General features: G+C 38.3%; 1 protein-coding gene across 1 annotated transcript in view; it reads left to right on the forward strand.

The window, feature by feature from the left end:
* Nucleotides 1-246: 246 nt before the first annotated feature.
* Nucleotides 247-24,117, forward strand: part of LOC120079677 (bifunctional aspartokinase/homoserine dehydrogenase 1, chloroplastic-like) — a 35,701-nt gene continuing 11,830 nt past the window's right edge. Inside the window, exons 1-10 of the mRNA XM_039033978.1 lie at nt 247-524; nt 2,129-2,196; nt 2,304-2,678; nt 5,371-5,459; nt 5,553-5,856; nt 6,244-6,296; nt 6,377-6,585; nt 6,707-6,794; nt 6,872-6,985; nt 8,011-8,109. Coding sequence (XP_038889906.1) covers nt 379-524; nt 2,129-2,196; nt 2,304-2,678; nt 5,371-5,459; nt 5,553-5,856; nt 6,244-6,296; nt 6,377-6,585; nt 6,707-6,794; nt 6,872-6,985; nt 8,011-8,109 — 1,545 coding nt within the window. The 5' untranslated portion in view covers nt 247-378. The remainder of the gene's footprint in view (nt 525-2,128; nt 2,197-2,303; nt 2,679-5,370; nt 5,460-5,552; nt 5,857-6,243; nt 6,297-6,376; nt 6,586-6,706; nt 6,795-6,871; nt 6,986-8,010; nt 8,110-24,117) is intronic.

A 24,117-nucleotide genomic window follows, 5' to 3' on the forward strand; every position in this document is an offset into this window, starting at 1 on the left:
GTTCTTTACCACATCATTTACTTGAAGGGTAAAAAAAAACAAATACCGAAGCAAAATAAGTAGAAAAATTATATAATTAAATATAGAAATAGAAAAAAAGAAAAACCCAAATGCTTTGCTACATCAATGCACACCATTACTCGTATGAGCAAGTTGACGATATCTCCACGTGGCATTGTATGATTGGTTGAAAGTGCTATCTGACATATTTGAACCGTTGCATATCATCCCACCACCAGTCCGTCGTTTCCCTTCTCCTTTGTCATGCAGCGGCCATCAACTTGAATGAAATCCCAATAGCCCACAAACAAGAACTAAACAAACTGATTTACATATCGCCGCCGCCGGCTCTGTAAAACCCCATTTCTTCAATCTCTAATGGCGTCGCTCTCCTATGTGCTATCTCATTCATCCCATCTTCTATCGCCTCAAACAGCGCCCATTGAGTCCAATCCCAAATATATCATATACTCCCACTCAAAATGCCGACAACCCATTTCGCTTTTAAGTTCTAAGCTTCATAGGTATGAATTTCCCGGCTCTGGAGTTGTTTTTTCTCTCTTTGGGTGTGGTGAAAACTGGATTTGTTGAGATGGGTTGGGATTTAGGAACTTAATTTCAGCTGGGTTTTTTGTTTTCTTTTGTAATTTAAAGCACTGGAAGATCTGTTGTGTTGTGTTTGTGGGTTGGTTCTTTGGCTCTTTTTGAGTCTGACAGTTGGTTTGGCGTCTACCTATTGAAGTTTTTCTTGAACATTTCTTCTCTTTTGTGTTTAACTCATTCATCATTTTTTTTTTTTCAATTTCTTCTTATGTTTCTTTCTGCTTGTTGTTGTTCTTTCTTTTTTGGTTTCGACTGTTTTTTCTAATTGAAACATATGGATGAGTGGTCTGGCTGGAGCTTGTTAGTTGAGGATTGTTCTGTTGTAATTGAGAATGTAGTTGCCTTTTGAAATTAATTGTATTTTTTTTTTTATTATTTTTGGGTAAGAAACTAACTTTTCATTGTCAAAAGAGGATACAGTTTCCTTTTGAGGATAGTGGTGTTTTAGAATGCGCTATGTAACAGTTGGTTATGGTATAGTAAGCACTTGTGAAGTTGCACTATTCTCAGCTGATGCTTGTGAATAGCAGAGCGTTTGTATCCTGCAGTTACTGTCATTTCTTTGATATAAGTCAGTAGGGTAAAGCTTATCAGGAAAATTTATTTGTTGTAAAAGCTGAAGCTTCTTTTTTGTAATGCTTGCATAACTTGCCAGACGGTTTTTATTTTTCTCACTTCTAGGATCCTTCTGTGTTCGGTCGTTGTGATTTTCCATTGGGGTCTGTTTTTCTTGTGTTGAATTAGATTAACCATCCATCATTATCTTGTCCATTTTCGATTTTATTTTGTGTCTCCTTTTACCATCTCATGTTTTTGGCGGGGGTTTGGGGGAACTGGGTTGTGCATGGAGATCTGTGAATGTATTCTTTTTCCGTTTAGACAGATTTTATGAGCAATATAAGCTTTTGTCTTTTTAGGCTAAGTGGTTAGATGATACCGAATGAATTATGTATCTATATTAATAGAATGTGTGTGTGTATATATATATATTAATTTGAAAAGCTCGTCCTTGCTTCAATTGTCAGATGGTAGTTTTGGGAGATATTCTTTTAATTACGAGTGTTGAACTTTCTATGGGTAATATAAGCCATATGAAGGGTTTTTGAACATAATATTATAATAAATTTGATAAATATTTCTAACAATTCCAAAGGTCAGAGGTCCAATAGTAGGGACACAAAAGAAAAACACAGGGCCTAGGACATCTATTTGTGGCCCATGCACTCCCCCAATCTGTTGAGGGGATGTTGTTTATGGCTATAGTGGCACAACTACTAGCTTTGTGTAGCAGGACATAGGAGCAAAATGTTGGACGAGTTTTGGGGAGTAGGACATAGCAGTAAAATATTGGACAAGTCTTATCATTATAATTCATCCTCCTTTTTACTGATACTTCCTTTGATAAATTGAAAATACTAATTTAGTGAGCATACATTTACCACTTGCAAAGATTTTACTCTACATCTTTTAGTGCATTTTGATTTTTGAATACGTGAGGATGGTATGTTTTGTGTTATTGTCATAGAATGGCCCTTGTCTGTCAGCGGGCGAGAAGAGGGACACAAAGGAAAGAGATATGTGCTTCCATTGCAGGTCCATTGACTGCTTTCTATTTCATTAATTATTAAAAATCATGGGTTTCCTTTAGGATGCTAATATACATTTACCCATTAATTTCATGATTTTTCATTTCTTAGCAGATGTCTCATTGGAAAAAACCACTGAAAATGTTCAACTTCCCAAGGGTGATGTTTGGTCCGTCCATAAATTTGGTGGCACCTGTGTGGGTAACTCAGAAAGGATTAAGAATGTTGCTGAAATAATAGTTAATGATGATTCAGAGAGGAAATTGGTAGTTGTCTCTGCAATGTCAAAAGTGACGGATATGATGTATGACCTCATTAACAAGGCTCAATCACGGGATGAGTCTTATGTATCTGCCTTGGATGCTGTTCTAGAAAAGCATAAATCAACAGCACATGATTTGCTTGATGGGGATGAACTGGCCACTTTCTTATCACAGTTGCATCATGATATTAATAATCTGAAGGCTATGCTTCGTGCAATCTATATTGGTAAGTAGATATATTCTTACATCATTGACCTTGACCATGCGTTGATCAGTTTTGCATACCTGTGATTGCTTGCATAAAGACCAAAAGTTGTCAATTAGTAAGATTGTAGAAGAATATAAGAATGAATATGTTACTAGTTTTCTGGTTGGTTTGAATGAGGCTTTAAGTTGACGATTAGATTTATTTACTTTGAAGAAGACATATGAGATTTGGTACTTGCATGGTTTTGCAGATTATCCTACATTGTTTCTAGCATCTCTATAGCATATGCCACTGTTAGTAGTCATAAAGTTAACAACCATGGTTGACTTATTGGTTTATAAGGCCCATGTAAATAATAAGGGGCTTAGAGAGAACTCGTTCAAATCATAGTGACCACCTGCCTAAAATTTAATATCCTATGAATTTCTTTGACAACCAAACATGGTAGGGTTAGACTGTTGCCCTGTAAGAATAGTTGAAAAGCATGCAAGTTGACCCAAACACTCATGAGTATGTAAAAAAGAAGGTAAATACATTTGTGGTCCTTGAGGTTTGAGTTTGGTGTCTATTTGGTCCTGAGATTTCAAAAGGGTCACCTTAGTTCTTGAGGTTTAGAAAATGATTCTAAATGGTCTTAAGTGGTGACAAGGCCATGAAGTGTTGCCCGGGCTTTGCTAATATGTGGTTTTGAATGATGTGGCTAACATGTATTAATGTATATTAAAATTTTCTTACAAAGATTTCCTCTCTCCTTCCCTCTCTCTCCATTAATCTCTCGCTCTCAACTCCAATATTGGTTTCCCCATGCCTCTGGTGCTTCTTATGCGTTTATTTTCACCGCTTCAAATTTCAAACCCTTCAAGAATGACCTCCTAGCCTCTCAAGCACAATATCTGCCCTACTTTCAACTCTCTCAAAAAACCGTATTTCCCCTTGTTCCTTGCAAGCATAGTGCTACTGCTGCCATTGCGATTCATTCTATGAGATTTCCTGTTCATGATGGTGGATCTCTTGGGGGTTTACTGTTTATGGCAGTTAGAAGGCACCTTGGTTGGTGTTATCAGATGGGAAAAAGAATTTGTGGGCTATGGTTATGTTGGAAAATGGTGTGAAAACTCCAATAACTTTGCATGGGGCATCATTAAACAAAGGCCAGATTGATTCTGCACTTGATTTTCTTGCCGACTGGATGTTTGAATCATCTAGGTCAGTATCTATTTCGAATTTGGAGGATTCAAAATTCAGGGTTCATTTTTATTGAAGTGCTTTGACCTTCAGTCTTCTCTCAAGATTTTGCACATAAACTTGACCAAAAGTGTATATTACAAAAAGGAAAATAAAAAGTAATCATGAAGTTTGTTTTGAGCTTCATGGAATCTGCTCTAGTAGGAATGTAAAGGAGATTCCTATTTCCATTAGTTGTTCGGTTTTTTGAGTTAGTTTTATCTACTGTTTTTTCTTGGTGTAATTGGTGTACATTACAGCACCCTTTCACTCATTTCAGTTTATCTTTCTTAGTCAATAATTGGCAATCTCTATTGTAATTCTTCGGGATCTTCCCCTTATTCATATTAATAAAGTTTCTTTTACCAAAAAAGAAGAGGTTATCGGAGTCATTATTGATAAACTCTCATGATGAATTTCCATTAGTTGTGATCTCCCCCTATTAGACTAGTGTGATACAGATTGGGCGAGAGTTGTCCCTTGACTCGTCGTTTTTTCACCGATTGGCTTATTGTTCTTAGTTGTTCCCCTATCTCTTGGAAAATCAAGAAGCCGCAAACATTGTCCTGTTTGTAAGCAGAAGCCGACTATTGCTCAATGGCTTCTATTACGTTTGAACACAAGTGGCTTAAAGTGTTATTTGGAAGTCTTGGGATAGATCATCCTCATGGAATAAATTTAGTTTGTGACAGTCAGTTGACATTACATATTGCTGCTCAAAATCCAGTCTTTCATGATTCATGAATGCACAAAACACATTGAATTTGATTGTCATTACATTTGTGATGAATTTCTTTATCTTGTGCACAAGTTGGACACTTGCAATCCCCATGCTCCAACTTGAGGAGGGGGTATTAGGAAATATTTCCATATTTACTTTATATATTTTTTCTTTATTTAATTTGGATTGTAATTTAGGTTTTACCCAATAATAAACCATATATATTTGTGTATTATACTTAATGAGGAATCAAGGAAACAACTTTCTTGGTATGACATGGTTGTGACTCTCTCGTTTTCCACTTTTACTATTACTCTTACAACTATTGTCAACTTTGTTTGGTTTTTTGCACGGTTATGGAAGCAGGAGTGCTTTTAATATGTTCATACTGCGCAGGAGACCATTGTTTTAAGTAATGCTGGACCATCTTTCCAATTCAGTTGTTTTTTCTCTCTTTTTTTTAGTTTCTATTCTTCAGCTTCATTTCTAGTTATGAATACCTCAACTATGGATTAGGAAGTTTGCCTTTTTTATAGCTGGAGTTATTTGATGAAAATCCCTCTGATATCAGTGTTTGCTAGTTCAAATTTTTTATATTTCATTCTGACTGATGGTAATTTCTGCTATATAGGTTACTATAATTTTGATCCCCTTGCTAGTATTTGATGCATTGTTGTTGGGCTTTTTTTTTTCCCCTTCCCGACTAGTTGACCTTCCAAAGTAAAAAGTACATTGACCTGTGACTTGCTTCATATCATCTTGCAGCTGGCCATGCTATGGAATCCTTTACAGATTTTGTTGTAGGACATGGAGAGTTATGGTCTGCTAGTATGTTGTCAGCTGTTATTAGAAAGGTGCGGCATTCGTTTTTTCTTTCTATTTTTCTAATGCAGCTAGCCCATCCTATTATCAATATGTGATACCGATCCTTTGAAGTGTTTCCTCAGAGGGGGTTTGATTGCAAGTGGATGGATACAAGGGAAGTTTTGATAGTAAATCCCACTTCTTCAAATCAAGTTGATCCAGACTTTTTGGAATCTGAGAAAAGACTTGAGCAATGGTATTCCAAAAACTCATCCAAGATAATCATTGCGACTGGTTTTATTGCCAGTACACATCAAAACATACCCACTACTTTAAAGAGAGATGGAAGTGACTTTTCTGCTGCGATAATGGGTGCTTTGCTAACATCTCGGCAAGTCACGATTTGGACTGATGTCGATGGTGTTTATAGTGCAGATCCGAGAAAAGGTATGTGTTTTACTTTTCTGCTTAACTTCAAAACTAGATGAAACATTTAAGTACATTGTACTTGAAATCTCTATGTTTGTATTTTAAAACTCTATATGCCAACATGAACGTAGGTCAATCGGCATAAAACTTGTACTATCAACCTTGAGGTTAGAGGTTTGGTTCCCCCAGCCCACATATTATCGAGAAAATAATACGTTGGATGCTATATATTAGAACTTTAGTGGTTATATGCATCCAGCTTCTGTCTCTTCTTTTAATATATATCTGCCCTGTTTATGCAAGTTTATCTTTATTCTCATCAAAGCAGTTTCTTTGGGAATGTTGAAATAACATTAGTGTGCAATGTTGCTATAGCCTATATCATGAGGTTTATTTCTTGTGCAGTTAAGGAGGCAGTTGTTTTAAAAACATTGTCCTATCAGGAAGCCTGGGAGATGGTAAATCTGATTGTTGTATTTTATAATGAAAATAGAACTCCGCTTCTTGGTTCTCTGATATATATCATATTGGCATGCAGTCATATTTTGGTGCAAATGTTTTACATCCTCGTACAATCATTCCAGTAATGCGATATGACATCCCAATTATCATAAGAAATATTTTCAATCTCTCTGCACCTGGCACAAAGATCTGCCGTCAACCGGTTGATGAGGAAAGTGAGAGTCTAGTGTCTTTTGTTAAGGGATTTGCAACAATAGACAATGTCGCCCTTGTAAATGTTGAAGGGTGAGTATAATTGCTTGTTAGTTATCCATCTTTGTCTTAGTCTAGAAGTATGTTTGATTCTGCGTTTTCTCATCGATAGCTCAATCTCATTTCCATACCCCCTCCCCCAATTTTTCTCCAGCACTGGTATGGCTGGTGTCCCAGGTACAGCCAATGCCATTTTTGGTGCTGTTAAAGATGTAGGAGCTAATGTTATTATGATTTCTCAGGTGATTCAACATTAACTCTTCTGTTTTACCTCTAGTCTTGACTTTACTGTATGATGCTTATTAGAAGGCTAATGCAGGCTAGTAGTGAACATTCTGTGTGTTTTGCGGTGCCTGAGAAGGAAGTGAAAGCTGTTGCTGAGGCATTGAAATCTAGATTCCGTCAAGCCTTAGAGGCCGGGCGCCTTTCTCAGGTATTTTTGTTTGGTTCGATTAATTGTTTTGACCTGAAGAGTCAGATTTTTTTCTTTTTATATGTTTCTTGCATACCAAAAAGTTCAGACTTTTCCTTTCCATTCTTTACTGGATGGATGCAGTCTGGGTTTGGATAATTTATTTAATTGATCTATGAAGAAGATCACTCTGATGCATTGGAGGAATGGAATAACTCATATATAATGGATGTATAGATCCACTTATCTATCCTCCTTTTTTCTTTTGATGAGTACTATCAATTTTGTTAAAGAAGATGAGAGTGCATGAGAGATTTGATAAAAAAAAGTCCAAGCAGAAAGAACATTGACGGTAACTTATTATTGTCTAGCTTTCTGTTAGGTACCCAAACACAGAAAATACAAGAAAACATTAAAGATAACTACTTGCAATATAGGTGAAGAAATTACAATATACCAATAGCCTTTTGAAAGAGCTACTCTCTTCCAACGTCCACAATGGGAACTCTCACCAAAATAATCCACCTGTTCTAAGGTCCATAGCTCCATTTATTTATTACCAAGACACCCCTTGCTAATTACCCTATGCCCTTACTAATATCATACTAATCTTACCTTTATACCCCTAACTTAAACTAAAGCAAAATATACCTTGTTGAAATTTGAAGTTGGCTTTTAGGCCTAACATAATGATTTTAAGAATAATTTAATTGATTTGTGCAAATAAAAATAAAAGTATAGGAACTTTTACTAAACTATTTATGGCTCTATTCTGACCATATGCCTATTGGAGTGGGTTTTCTAGGTCCCTTTGGCTTGTTGAGGCTCTTCTCCCAAGCCCACATTTTAGGTTTTCTGTTTTCATCAGAATATACTATGTATTATTTATTTATTTATTTTTAATAAGAAACTGAATTTTTATTGGGTAAAATGAATAAAACAGAATATAACTTGTATGACTGTTTATGTGAACCCAACTCTCTATACATCTTCTTTTGTATGCCACTTGTATTCTTTCTTTCATCATAATATAATGTGATCCTCAGGTTGCAGTTATTCCAAACTGTAGCATTTTGGCAGCGGTTGGACAGAGAATGGCTAGTACTCCTGGAGTTAGTGCCACCCTTTTCAATGCACTGGCAAAGGTCAGAAATTACTACTTCTCTTTTTTCTGTTTTACAATTATATCAGAACTTGTGGAGGACCTAAACCTCTCTCTAGAAACTCTCTGTAAGACCCCTAGTCTTGGGAATAGTAGGATTATTAGTAAATATTAGCATAAGTATTAGAAGGGGCAAATGAGTAATTAAATATGAAGTTTGTTAGGGATTTTAGTTATAAATAGAAGGAGAGGGGTTGGAGGGCAGTGGGAAGAATTTGGTGAGAATTTCCATTCGGGAATTTGGGAGAGACTAGCCCTCTCGAAAAGCTAGGGTTTTATCTTGTTAGTTTGTGAGTTTATAGCATATTTCAATACATTTCCTATGTTTCTATAATTGAATTGTCCTTTAGTTTTTCTATATCTTTTAGTACCATTCTTGTTAGGAGGGTTCCTAACAAATTGGTATCAGAGCTGTTCTTTCTTGGGAGTATTGTTTCTTCTATGGATCGTGGTCAGAGGCTAGATTCAGTGCTGTTGGAGATACAAGAAGAAATGAAGGCAATACAACAAATGATCAAAGAGTCTTTGCAAAGAGATAGAGAAAGAGAAGAAAAAAGACTAGCAGCCATCAAAACAGTGAAGGAAAATCTTGTTCAATAGTTGTCGGGTTGAGTTCGAAAAGTTGTTGGATGATGTTGATCTTACCCGAGAAGATCTCATAAAAAGCAAGGAATAATGAATCAACAAGCTAAGACGGAAGGAAGGACAAAGGCATCATTAAAGAAGACAAGGGCAAAAAGGCAGTATCCAGAGGGGAGAGAGAACTTATCAACAAACATATGGTTGGAAAAGCAACAAGGTAAGGAAAAGAAAAGCGATCGAACATTGAAAATGGTGGCAGTTGGCGAGAGAAGGATGAGAAGAAGAAGAAAAGTACCGGCGAAAAAACAAGATGGCAAGTGGAAGATGAAGCGGCGAATGACGGGACAAGCGAAGATGATCTGGGGAAAGCATCGTTGCAAGTTTTGGCCAAGATGGAGAGAGAAGACGACTTGTAACCAGGAAGACCAATTGTGGGAAGAAGAGGTGCAAAGTAGGGGCTGCAGTAGTGACTCAATCGAATGTGAAACTTGAACGAAGAAGAGGAGAAACCTGATTGTTCGTGCCTATCGTCAGCGGCTAAGGATGAGATGGTCAGAGACAAGACATTGGTGGAAGTGGAAACACAGATCAAAGGAGGCAGAAGCATCGAAGACAAGGGGACAAAGATTACCAATAAGAACGCGAGAGGGCAATCGAAAGAAGAAAGAGATAAAGAAGAACCTACCTGCGAACCAAAGAAGAAACCAAATCGAGAGGGGTCATTGTCGACGGGGACAACATGGGTGGCTAGATTTGAATCTTCCGAAAAAGGGTTGTTGCAAGTTTCGAGAAGAAGTAGTGCAACGAATGGTGGCCGGAACCCATCGGCGACGAAGGACGCACTGGCAGATAGAGATGCACACTTGGGGAAGACGCAGGTGGAAATTTTGTGGTGAGGAAAGGGAGAGATTCTTTACCCATGGGAAGTGTCAGAATGTGGGTCCATGGTCATGGAAAAAATCCAACTTAATTTTTGGGTGGAATGGGCTGGATTTTTTGACTTCAAAGGTCTCATTTGGAATGGGCTTGACTTTTAGGTAGAATGGGCTGGAATGGGTGGATTAATGGGGCTGGACGATGAAAACTCTGGAAGAAAGTGGGCTATCTTGACACGGCCTTGTTGGCCTTCATCATTTTGGGTGGCTGGCCAACTGTATAATGAGCTGGTCTTAATGAATCACTGGAAGCCCACTATTATTTTTAATGAAGATAATGAGTTATGGGCCCAACATTTGAAGAGTTGGTGTGGGGCATTCCAAATTAAAAAGGGTTGTTATATTCAATATCTGTTATATGGGCGATGGGAGTTACCTAAGAGAAGGTTGTTGTGCTGTTTTGGACAGCAAACTAATAATGGGCCTAGCCCATTAAAAGAGAATCACGCCGGTAGAAATGAAGAAAGTGGATTCATGGGATGTTTGTTGGGCTTAAACCAAGCCAAGAAATCAAAGCCCAATTTATAATCAAGGCTGAAGAGAAGGCTATGCTGGTTTGAGTTTTGGGTTCTCACAAAAAAAAAAAAAGGAAGTTGCCCAATTTTGTGATTGTCTTTTGTAAGCACACCTTGAGGACAAGGTGTCTTCGAAGGGCGGAGTAATGTAAGACCCCTAGTCTTGGGAATAGTAGGATTATTAGTAAATATTAGCATAAGTATTAGAAGGGGCAAATGAGTAATTAAATATGAAGTTTGTTTAGGGATTTTAGTTATAAATAGAAGGAGAGGGTTGGAGGGAGTGGGAAGAATTTGGTGGAATTTCCATTCGGGAATTTGGGAGAGACTAGCCCTTTCGAAAGCTAGGGTTTTATCTTGTTAGTTTTGTGAGTTTATAGCATATTTCAATACATTTCCTATGTTTCTATAATTGAATTTTCCTTTAGTTTTTCTATATCTTTTAGTACCATTCTTGTTAGGAAGGTTCCTAACACTCTCCCATCCCACCACCCCCTCACCTTTCCTTCTCAAACACAAAGCCACAACATGACTCTCCACTGTTCAGTTAGCAAGCTCACCATCCCTCCAATGATCGGGAGAAAATCCCATTTCTCCTCTTTTGATAAAAAAATCTTTCTTGATTGCTCTGAACAAAAAAAGATGCAATGCTAAGCCTTTTCACCTCACCGAACATCAACACGACCGTTTTTTCTCCTTCAACCTTCACCACAACACTCTGCTATGGCTTTCCTCAACTTTTAAACAACTGCTCAACTTGCCCTTCAATCAGAAAATTTTTGAGGAAGAACACTCTGACAGTCATGTCTTTTGGGTGGAAAAACTTAACCATCGGGGCCATGCACTGTGATTGCAAAGCTTAAAAGTCACGGAGGTTGCTCCAAGCTCATCGTTCTTGCAGGGGATAACAAAAGAGGGTGGCACCTTTTTTATAGATTGTACTGTCAGTACCTTCTAACTCCTCTCCCCATCTACCTCCATAAATTCCCACCCACCCTCCTTAGCCATCCCACATTTCGTTTATGCTCCTTACAAAACCATCCACCAAAACTGCATAAATGAGTCCCTTCCAGCTACCACCAAACCTCCCATAAACCTGTCCATTTGACCTTGCCACACTGGATTTACCATCATCATCCGTAATCACTTTGACAATGACTGGTATCTACTTTTGTATGCCCTCAAACATAATATCAATGACCATTGCTCTATTAGCCTGTACAAGCCAATAAAGCCATCCTTGTTTGCGTAAATCCTGTGCAAGTAGCAAGCCTATCAACTATTAGTGGTTGGCATGCATTTGGAGAATTCTAGGTGAGGTTTGAAGAATGGGGGCACAAAGCTTATTCCAGAGACCAAAAAGACCCTTTCTTATGGAGGTTGGATAAAGATCAGAAACTTGCCATTGGATATATGGAGCATTTGATACCTTTGAAAATATATTGGCAATGCTTGCGGGGGTTTTATAAAGTTGTGAAGAAGACTTTGTCTTGCTTGGATGTGATGGAAGTTTGTATAAGGGTGACTGAGAACCACACAGGATTCTTGCTGGCGACTACACCTGCCATCCTTCTCCTCAATGGAGCTGGTTGTTATTGTTGATCCATTTTACAAGCGGAAAAACTTCATCGGATACATCATTGGAATCCGTGGGTTCAAAGCCAAACCTTTGAGAAATAAAAACACGGGCCAACGAGTAGTCTAACCAGACTATGCTTTCTAATGCCATCGCTTTATGTTGATAGGCAATCAGATCCCCCCAACCCTTCATTGCCCCCATTGTACAAAGAAGTCATTTATCTCACCTGACTCTCCCTGCCCATTGCCTGCCCTTTCTTCGAATACCCAACTTGCCTCCTCTCACTCATTTGGGCCCTTCTATTGGCCCCATTACACCATACTATACCACCACTGTTAACTAGAGGAGTTCATTTTCCCGTGGAGACAAAGCCCCATAGGAAATCCCCGTTTAGGCGGGGGATGGGGAAGAGAGTGGAGAAAAAAGTTCTTCGTAAGCTATCCCTAACCCCACCTCGTTTGCCTCTTTTTTTAATCTATCAATTATTTTTATATATTTAAATTTCAAAATTTATTGTTTAATGGGCAAGATAATAAATATGTTTAAATTATATATGTGCATAATTTGATTAGTAATTATTTTCCTTTACTAGGTAAATTGAGTAATTTTTCTTTAAATTCAAATTGTCCACATTGAATTAATCATATGAAAAAAATTCAAATTATCCATGTTGAATTAAAATAGAGACTACGACTGTCTTCTCACTGAAACCATTTGGAGCTCGGGACACATAGCTTGGGCCTCCCTGGATGCCTGTAATAAAGCCGGTGGTACTCTCATCTTATGGAATGATCCAACAACACAAGTAATTGGAGTTCATTGAACGTAATAACTCTCTCTTCAAATTGCTTTCATTGATGACTATTTCTTTTGGTTGATAGGAGACGAAATTAGAAGATAGATCTTTCTAGGTAGAATTATATGATCTATTACACCTTTGCAATGACCACTTGGATAGTAGGGGTGATTTCAATGAGCCTAGATGGCCTTTTGAGAAGACGAGTGGCGAGTTGAGAACAAAAAATATGCATCTTTTTAACAAGTTCATCGAGGATAATGCTTTCATTAGGCTTCTACTATCCTATAAATATACTCTATCCAACTTTCGCAAAAGATTGTTGTGAAACTAATAGACCGTTTCCTTATTTATGGATCGTGCATAGACAAATACAACATTGCCATTGTCAAGAGACTGCCTTGATCTACCTCTAACCATTACTTGATCCTTCTTACTCTTGAATCTTAACATTGGGGCCTTGGATACTTCAAATTTGAGAACATGTGAATATGTGGATGGAACATCATACCTTTAAGTAGCATCTTGGTAATTGGGGAATAACAATCAACGGAGTGGTTTGGCAGGGCACGACTTTATTCAGAAACCAAAAGATCTCAAGATAGCTCTTAAAGATTAGTACTAAGATACTTTTGGCTGCACCAAGGTTAAAAAAACAGATCTTTCGAATGAGCTTGATCGCATTGACGACTTGGAGGAAAAACTGGAATTTGACGTGTATGGAAATCAAAGAAAAAAGTATATCAAAGAGGTAATCAACTCTTACTTACAAAGAAGAAATCATGTGGTGGCAAAAATGCAAACTAAAATGAGTCATTAAATGTGACAAAAACATCTGCTTCTGTGGATGTCCTCGTGCAAAAGGAAGACCATAGTGGTTGAAATCTAACAGGGGATGGTAAGCGTCTTGTTACATATCATGAAATTGAGGCCGAAATTTATTGATTTCTTGGAAAACCTGTACACCAAAAGACCAAACAATAGGAGCCTTCCACCTATAAAAATTGGGCCCATTCCTCTCGTTTAAGCCATGGCGCTTAAAGTCCCGTTTACTGGAAGAGAAATATGGAAAGCCATATATGATTTGAGGAACAAAAATTTCCCTGGACCCGACAGATACACCACAGAATTCCTCAAAAAGCTTTGGAGCGTCCTTAAGTTTGATATTAAGAGGGTGTTCCATGACTCATGACTTTTTTGAGAATGCTATCAATGCAAATCTTAACGAGACTTATATCTTCCTCATCCCCATGAAAATTAATGCTAAAGTTATGGCCTATGAGTGACTATAGACCTATCAACATCACCACTTGCCTCTATAAAGTCATTGCCAGAGTCATATTAGAAAGACCTAAGAAAGTGCTCCCTCCCTATTAAAGAAAACCAAATGACATTTATGGCTGATTGACAAATTATTAATGCATCCTTGATTGCTAATGAACTGATTGATCAATACTTGAGATTTAAAAAAGATGGAGTGGTCATTAAACTTGATACCGAGAAAGCTTTTGATACGATAGACTTTGATTTCCTGGATAACTTATTGGTTGCTAAAGGCTTCGGTAGCAAGTGGAGAAGATGGATATTAGGGTTGTGTATCATTAACAACCTTCTTTTTTGTAATAATCATAATTCATGGTAGACCAAGGGGAAAAGTCATGGATTCTAGATATTTTCGATAGGGGGATGCACTTTCCTTTTTTCTTTTCATCATTGTGGTGGATTGTCTCAGTAGGATGCTTTCTCAAGAAGTCAAAAATGGTACTAGTGAGGAATTTGGTGTTGGAAATGAGGACCTAGTCGACACAATCCTTTTCTCCTTTTTTGAAAAGGAAAAGCTTTCTTCCCTTTTTATACTATTCGTCTCTTTGAATCCAAATTGGGTCTTGGTGTTAACTATTTGAAATCTAAATTCATGGGCATAAACATGGATAATGAGCATGGTCACGACCTTGGCTATTGGAAACTAGCCTCTGCTTACTTTGGCTTACCTTTCAATGGTAAACCTTTTACTATCTCCTTATGGGAATCCATCACTGAAAAGGTGGTGAGAAGATTAAAGGGTCGGAGTGGCACTCGTATTTCGAAAGGAGGAAGGTTAATGTTGATAAAAGCAACTCTCCTTAACCTCCCCACATACTACCTTTCTCTTTTTAAGCTAACATCTAAGGCAACAGCTCACTTCGAAAAACTCAGGATGAACTTCTTGTGGAATGGTAACAAGGATAAAAAAGGCTTTCACTCTTTGAAATGGTAGATAATCAAGCTGCCTTGGCAAGTATAGGGGGCCTTGGATGAATTAACCTCAAATTAAAGAATCGTAGCCTTTTGGCCAAGTAGATTTGGAGGTTCCAAAGGGAGAAAATTGCTCCATGGAGGTGCCTCGTTACTAAATATGGACCATCCCCTCTCTTCATGAACTCCAAGCTTAATTTATCGAAAGGTCCCTGGAAATATAATGTACAACAAAAAAACCTTGATTCTTGACAATGTTGTGAGCATTATAGGCGATGGAGATTCCACTTCCTTTTGGAATGATAGTTGGCTTGGTTCATCTCCCCTCAAAGAAGCCTTCCCTAGACTTTATGGAATATCAAGAGAGAATTTTATTCAAATGAATCGAAAGTTATCAAAACAAGAAAGACAATCTCTCTATTTTTAGAGAATTGAAAAGCAACCTAATCATAATCCTAATTAATCAAAGAAACTAATCCTAATCCTAATAAACCAAGGAAACTAATCCTAACTCTAATCAATCATGATAATTAATCCCAATCCTAATCAATTAAGAATTTGACTATAATACCCTAATTTACTCTAATCCTATTACTTCATTCTATCCCTCAAAAAAAAAAAAAAAAAAAAAACCTTGTCCTCGAGTTTTAAAATGAACATGAACGAAATAAACAAATAATCCAAATGGCAAAGTGAAAGTTCTCGTCTTGGAGTTCGAGGTGATTAAGTGAAGCTGTCTTCTCTTGGCTTGTTGAGTGTGATAATTGATAGACTCCAACTGAAAATTCTTGGTGTAAAATCTCCCAAATCCAAGTTGGAATTAAATTGATACTCCATGAACATTTCTTCAACTTGAAATGAAATTTAATTCTTGAGCCATCTTCTTTAAAATAAAACTTGAAATTTTGCTTGATGTGGCCCACTAGGTCCAATGCGGTAAAAATTTCCATTAGGGTTATTTTGGAAGAAAATACCAAAATTGCCCTTGTCTCTATAACTTCATTTCTTCTTCATCATGAGTACCTGCCACCCAACACCTTTTCTTCTTCATCGTTTATAGACATTTTTTTCTAGAATTTAAAGAGTTTCCCCTTAGATGTGGACTATTAAACAACGAGCGCAACTCATGAAGCTCCCTCTTGCAATCGACGTCACTAAGAGTTTCCTGGTCTTCCACCGTGACAGTCAATGTTGGCCCAGACGGCTGATCTGATACCAAATTAATGTAGCCTAGAAAGATAAAAGGAAAACTTTCTCCTATAATCAAATCAAAGTTTTTATTATGAATCAAAAGTTATCAAAACAAGAAGACAATCTTTTTGTTTATAGAGAATGGGAAAGTTATCAAAACAAGTAGACAATCTCTCTCTATCTAATAGCAGAACTGATTAATGACCAAGGTTTACCAACCAGATCCTACTGTGACATTGAAGATCTCATTTTGGGGTTCTACTCCTCTCTTTACTCAAAATGTGAAGGATCTCGACCCGTACCACTTAATCTTGACTGGTCTAGAGTATCAAGAAACCAAAATGAGCAGCTTGTGGCAAGATTCACTACCCTAGAAATCAGAAAGGCAGTGAAGGGGTTGGGAAAAAACAAGGCACCAGGCCCAGATGGTTTTACACCAGAGTTCATCCTCAAATTTTGAAATCAACTAAAGGATAACTTCACAAAATTGTTTGATGAATTTTATAGCAATGGAAAGCTCAACTCTTGTGTTAAAGAGAACTTCATTTGCTTAATTAAAAAAAGGTAGATGCGGTGAAAGTAAAATATTTCAGGCCGATCAGTCCACAACCTTTACGTATAAAATAATTGTAAAAGTATTAGCTGAAAGACTCAAAGGGATCATGCTAAGTATAATAGCTCCTACTCAAAGTGCTTTCATTGAGAGGAGATAGATCCTTGACCCATTCTCATAGCCAATGACCCATTCTCATAGCCAATGAAGCCGTAGAAGATTATAGATCAAAAAAGAAAAAAGGTTGGATCCTTAAGTTGGACTTAGAAAAAGCTTTTGATAGAGTGGATTGGACCTTCCTAGAAAAGGTGCTTTATGGAAAAGATTTTGATCCAAATTGGATCTCATGGGTAATGGGCTGCATCGCCAACCCAAAGTTCTCCATCTCCATTAATGGCAGGCCACGAGGAAGAATCAATGCAACAAGAAGAATTAGGCTAGGAGACCCCTTTCTCCTAGTGAAGTGCTAAATGCCCTGATCACTCGTTTGCATGAAAAGGAAGATATGAAGGCTTCACGGTTGGTAAAGATAAAATCCATGTCTCTATTCTCCAATTTGCGGATGACACTAAAATTTTTTGCAAGTATGAAGATGCCATGCTAGATACTCTTCGAGCTACCCTTGATCTTTTTGAGTGATGTTCAGGCCAAAAAATTAATTGGGAAAAATCAGCACTTTGTGGCATAAATGTAGATTCAGACAAGCTAGTTCCAGTGGTTGCTAGATTCAATTGTAAAATTGAGCAACTCCTTTTCATTTACCTCGGTCTTCCTTTGGGTGGATACCCAAAAAAGGTGGAGTTCTGGCAGGCAGTTGTTGACAAATTTCAAGGCAAACTAGACAAATGGAGAAGATACAACCTATCTCGAGGAGGAAGGGCGACCGTTTGTAAGTCAGTACTCTCAAATCTTCCTACTTACTATATGTCTTCCTTCTTTGTGCCAGGAAAGATGTTATCCAGATTAGAAATTTTTTTGAGAAACTTCTTTTGGGAAGGACATAAAGGGGGGAAAATAAACCACTTAACCAAGTGGGAGTAGGTGTCTAAAGCCCAAGAGGAAGGAGGTTTAGGGCTGGGTGGTTTAAAAGAAAAAAAATTGGCTCTCTTAGCAAAATGGGGATGGAGATTTATGAATGAGAACTCCTCCCTATGGTGTAAAGTTGTCACAAGTATACATGGCAGCAGCTTGTTTGGTTGGCACACTTCAAGTAGAGTAGGCTGTAATCTTAGAAGTCCTTGCATCATGTAAAACTCTTAGGTTTGAGAAAGAATCAGAATGCTTTATTCATTCATCAAAGATATGAATATATACAAGAGTACAAAGCATAGAAAAGAAAAATATCACAAAATATTTACAAGAATGGAAAACCCTAATTATAGAATTATAACACTCCCCCTCAAGTTGGAGCATATATGTTAATCATGCCCAACTTGTTACATAGATAATCTATACGTCTTCCATCCAATGCTTTCGTGAAGATATCTTCTAATTGTTCTCCAGTCTTCACATATCCTGTAGATACCAACCCTTGATGAATTTTCTCACGTACAAAATGGCAATCAACTTCAATATGTTTAGTCCTTTCATGAAAAACTAGATTAGAAGCAATATGAAGTGTTGCTTGATTATCACACCACAACTTTGTCGGTGTGGTGATTTCAAATCCTAACTCAACGAGAAGATCATATATCCAAATCAATTCACACACAGATTGTGCCATTGCTCTATATTCTGATTCTGCACTTGAACGTGACACCACATTTTGCTTCTTACTCTTCCAAGAAATCAAATTACCACCAACAAAAACACAATACCCTGAGGTTGATCTTCTGTCTTCTTTAGATCCTGCCCAATCGGCGTTTGAGAAACATTCAATATTAATATGACCATAATCCTTATATAATAAACCACGCCTGGGAGCAGCCTTCAAATAATAAAGAATCTGTTCCAATGCAGCCCCAATGATCAACTGTAGGACATGACATGTACTAACTCACAATACTTACTGAATAGGCTATGTCGGGTTGAGTCACTATAAGGTAATTAAATTTTCCCACTAACCTCCTATATCTTTCAGGATCTTTTGGCAATTCTCCATCTTTTGTGAGCTTTAGGTTGGGCATCATTGGGGTACTACATGGCTTAGCCCCTAGCTTTCCTGTTTCAGTCAACAAGTCAAGTACATATTTTCTCTGTGATAATAGAATTCCTTTCTTGCTTCTTATTATCTCAATTCCTAAGAAGTATTCAACATGCTCAAATCTTTTGTATGGAATTGACTTATGAAGAAAGTCTTTAGAGACTGGATACCTAAAGCATCATCACCAGTAATCCACAATATCATCCACATATAGACTAACAAGATGACACCACCCTCAGATCTCTTAAAAAGAACTGAATGATCTGACCTGCTCTTTCGCATTCCAAAGCTTTCAATCACCTGACTAAATTTACCAAACCAAGCTCGTGGGCTCTGCTTTAATCCATATAAGGATTTAAGAAGGCGACACATCGTTCCATTTCTCCCTCTGAGCAAACAAACCCTGTGGTTGCTCCATATACACCTCTTCTTGAAGATCACCATGAAAGAAATGCATTTTTAATATCAAGCTGATGTAAAAGCCAATGATTGATTGAAGCTAATGAAATAAACAACCTCACAGATGCCATTTTGGCTACAGGAGAAAAAGTATCAGCATAGTCAACGCCATAAGTTTGTGCATAGCCTTTCGCTACGAGGTGTGCTTTTAACCGAGCAACAGGAACTATCACGATCGACTTTAACTGCAAACATCTATTTGCAACCATAGCCTTCTTTTCTGCAGGGAGAGAAACTAAATCCCAAGTACAATTATCATCTAAGGCAGTCATCTCCTCCACCATTGCGGCGCACAACCAAGATTGAGACAAAGCCTCATGAACAATTTTCTGGATGGATACAGACTCTAAGGATGCAATGAATGAACATGTGGAAGGTGACAAATGGTTATATGAAACAAAGAGGAAATAGGATGAACACAAGTATGTTTATCTTTCGAAGAGCAATAGGAAGATCATCACCCGTTTCTGGATTCCAATGACGAAGAAGACTCTGGTACAGAGCATGGAACTGGAGGAGTTGTCGTCGAGTATAGACCTTAACGATGGGAGGAAAGAAGTAGAGGTAGCCACAGGTTAGAGATGAATCAAGAAGAGGATCGGAAGGAAAATAACTGTGTAGACAAAGGAAATCATCCTCTAATTCCTTTATGCTCCCCCTGACTCTTATTCGAAGAGAAGACGGGATGAAAAAAATGGGTATGTTCAAAAAAACGTGATATCAGGAGAGACTAAATATTTATTTAGACTAGGACAATAACACCGATACCCCTTTTGGACACGGGAATAACCAAGGAAATACATTTTAAAGGACTTTGGATCCAGCTTGGTATGCTGAGGTCGAACATCCTGAACAAAGCAGGTACAACCAAATATTCTGAGTTGAATGGGAAACAAATGTTGCTTGGGACATAAAGTACAAAAGGTATCTCACCCTTAAGAAGGAAGAGGGCATGCGAATTTATTAAGAAAACAAAGCTGTGGAAACAACATCAGCCCAAAAGAATTTTGGAACATGCATCTGAAACATCAAAGCTCTCTGGCTGTCTCAAGGATGATGACGATTCTTTTGTTCTGCAACCCATTTTGAGAATGGAGTATCAACACAAGAAGATTGATGAAGAATGTCATGGGCATCATAAATAGATTTGAGTGTTATTGAGAGAAATATTCCTTTTAGCATTATCACTCCGTTAAATTTTTTAGGGAATACCACTAAAACTAAATTTGATTTTCCGGCATGGAAGTTATAAAAATTGAGAAAGTAACTCAGAACGACTTTTCATTAAATATAACCACGTAACACGAGAATAGTCATCGAGAAATGTAACAAAATACCTAAACCCTCCTTTGGACTCAACAGGATAGGGACCCCAAACATCAGAATGGACTAATTCAAAAGGAGTACTAGCTCGTTTATTGACTCGAGGATACGAACTCAAACAATGAAATTTAGCAAACTGACATGACTCACAATTGAAAGAAGATAAATGTTAAAGTTGTGGACGAAGACTCTTCAACACAGAGATAGACGGATGACTCAAGCGACAATGCTCTTCAAAAGGAGACGACACGCTAGAGCATGTGATGGCCGTAGGTGTTTGTGGTTATTCGTAATACTAATGGCAGCCTTATTTTCACAATACAGCTTCATGGGCCCCGGACTACTCTCGTGAAGATAAGATAAAACTTTCTGCAACCAGATTTCTTCACACTCCCAGATTCATAGCTCTATACTCTGCCTCAACACTATCCTAGCCACTACACCCTTTTTTTACTCCGCCAAGTTACCAAATTTCCCCATACAAAGGTACAGTACCCTGAGGTTGACCTTCTATCAGTCACAGATCTGGCCCAATCTGAGTCAGTATATGCCTCAATGCTCCGTGTGTCATGTTTTCTGAACACCAAGCCCTTCCCAGGGGTGGACTTCGGGTATCTCAAAATTCGAGTCACAGCTTCCATGTGCTCCTCATGTGGACTCTGTATGAACTGACTTATCACACTCACAGCATAGGAGATGTCGGGCCAAGTATGAGATAAGTAAATCAGTTTTTCTACCAAGCGTTGATACCCCTCCTTATTCACAGGAACTCCTTTCGAAATGCTTTTCAGTTTGCTATTGACCTCAATAGGAGTGTCAATAGGTTTGCATCCAGTCATTCCTGTTTCCTTCAACAAGTTTAGAGTGTACTTCCGCTGAGATACAGATATTCCTGCTCTTGATCTTGCCACTTCCATCCCAAAATACCTCAAACTACCAAGATCCTTGATTTCAAATTCACCTGCCATCCTTTGTTTTAGCTAAGCAATTTCTGTCGTGCCATCTACTGATAGGATGATGTCATCAACATACACTACCAACACAGCAATCTTTCCTAAGGGTGATTTTTTGGTAAACAAGGTATGATCAGAATGCCCTTGAACAAACCCTTGGGACTTAACAAACACGGTGAACCTGTCAAACCATGCCCTAGGGGACTGCTTCAACTCATATAAAGACTTCTTGAGTTTGCAGACATGATTCCCAAACTTAGCTTTGGAACCTGGAGGTGGACTCTTGTAAACTTCCTCTTCTAACTCATCATTTAGGAAGGCATTCTTTACATCTAGTTGATGTAGGGGCCAATCTTTATTTACGGCGACAGACAGAAGAACACGAATCGTGTTTAACTTAGCCACTGAGGAAAAAGTTTCTGAATAATCAATCCCATACGTCTGAGTGAACCCTTTAGCAACTAACCTGCCTTATATCTCTCGAGTGTTTCGTCAGACTTATACTTCACTGTGAACACCCATTTGCAACCAACTGTTTTGTGACCTTTAGGGAGAGCTACTAACTCCCAAGTCTTATATGCCTCGAAGCTCTCATTTCCTCCATTACTGCTGCTTTCCACTCGGGAACTTCCATGACCGCATGTATACTGGTAGGTATTGCTAGAGCATCCAGCTGAGTAGTGAAAGCCTTAAAACCAGGAGATAAGTTACTATAGGTTAGAAAACTATGCAAAGGGTACTTTGTACATGACATGGTTCCTTTTCTCAGGGCAATTGGCATATTCAGAGTGGTATCATAGTTGTCAGTTTTCGTCTGTCCTTCTTCAGTATCAGACTTTTGAGACAATTCTGCATCTTCTTAAGGATCTTTCAGCACCTCATTACCTCATGAAGTTTCAACCTTCTTTGAGCTCGTCTCATCATTTTCTATGTTCCCAGACTTCTCTTCAAGACTCTCCTATGAAACAACGGGATCTTAAACCTGAGCTGGTTCCGACGCTTGGACACTTTCCGATAGAACACCAGGGGTTTCCTGAATTTCCTTTCTGAGATTCTTCCTATAGTATGTTATCAAGGGCACTTGTCTAGTAGGAAGAACCGACACGGGAACAACAGGAGTAGAGTTAGGTTCAAGACTAGGTAGACTAGGTCCAGGAATATTAGGGCTAGGCTCAAGTTCAGGTATATTGGGACTAGGCTCAAGATTGAAGCTAATAGGTATGGAGTACGTGGAACTGTTAGTCTCTTCATTCGTGGTCTCCCCCTAAAGATGACTAATGGGAAAGAACGGTTTATCTTCAAGGAACGTGACATACATAGTGACAAAATATTTTCTAGAAGATGGATGAAAGCATATAGCCTCGCTGATGAAGGGGATACTCGACAAACACACATTTTTGAGCTCGTGGAGCAAACTTAGTTCGGTGTGGACCATGAGTATGAACAAAGGCATGTAACAACCCAAAACACGGCGAAAGAGGAACTCAGGAATAAGACGAGTAGACTGATAGGACTCTTTGAAGCACTCAAGAGGAGTTGAAACTTTAGAAACTCGTGAAGGCATTCTATTAATTAGATGAGCTGTGGTAAGAACCGCATCTCCCCACAGGTACGAAGGGAGGACGCTGGAATCATTCAAAGAACGAGCAACTTCAATGAGATGGCGAATTTTTTCATTTTAGCCACCTCATGTATGTGGAGTATATGGCACACGAGTTTTGATGGATAATCCCCTTTGACACTAGGGTAATTTTTTTGGAAGGTGTGATTTGAACAAACTTACGACCATTGTCCACTCCGAAGAAGTGACAATCTTTTGTTGTTTGGAAACTGTGTTAATATAGTGGTTAATAGAATATTTGAAGGTAGGATAAAACCTCGGACTTATTAGCAAGGCAGATATACCCCATGTAAGTCGAGTATGTGTCATCGATGGAAAGTTACGAAAGCCAACCGTTTACTAGACAGGGTAGAGATACTTGAGGGACCCCAAAACATCACTGTGGACCAAGTGAAAAAGGCTGGGTTAGGTTTATAGGGTTGAGGAAAACAAACGTATACGCGGAGTTGTTTAGCACATATACCAGACATCACAAGATATGAAAGAAACATTCACATTATGGAAATAAATGAGGAAATAAAGTATCGCATATATTGAAAACTAGGATGTCCAAGACGAAATGCCACAATAAAATAATTTGTTTCAGACATAGTTAAACGAAAAGATAAAAGACTAGTCCTAAACAAGCTTCTGGAGGAAGTATCTTCAGAAAGGAAATATAGGCCTCTGTCATATCGGCAGTGCCAATCGTCTTCCCCGAGCTCAAGTCCTGAAACAAAGCAGTATCTGGTGAAAGACAACTCTACAGTTCAAATCTTTTGTTATTTGCTTATTTGATAGTAAGTTGTAAGAAATTTTGGGCACATGTAAGACATTTTGCAGAGTTAATCCCTGAAATGGTGACAGTCTGCCTTTTCCAGCAACAGGAGCGAAGGACCCATCCGCAATTCGAATCCTCTCATTTCCAGCGCTTGGATAGTATGAGAGAAACTGGTCGAATGAGCCAGTCAAGTGATCGGTCGCTCCTGAATCTAGAATCCATAATTCATTCCCTTCAACAAGGAACTAAAAGATTGAGGGTTACCTGATTGAGCAACTGTTCCGATCCCTATGGTACCTGAATCACCAGGGTTGGTCACTGGAGGCTGTGTCTGAGGTTGTGTGGC

This window comes from Benincasa hispida, chromosome 6, assembly GCF_009727055.1.
Source record: "Benincasa hispida cultivar B227 chromosome 6, ASM972705v1, whole genome shotgun sequence".
NCBI lineage: Eukaryota > Viridiplantae > Streptophyta > Magnoliopsida > Cucurbitales > Cucurbitaceae > Benincasa > Benincasa hispida.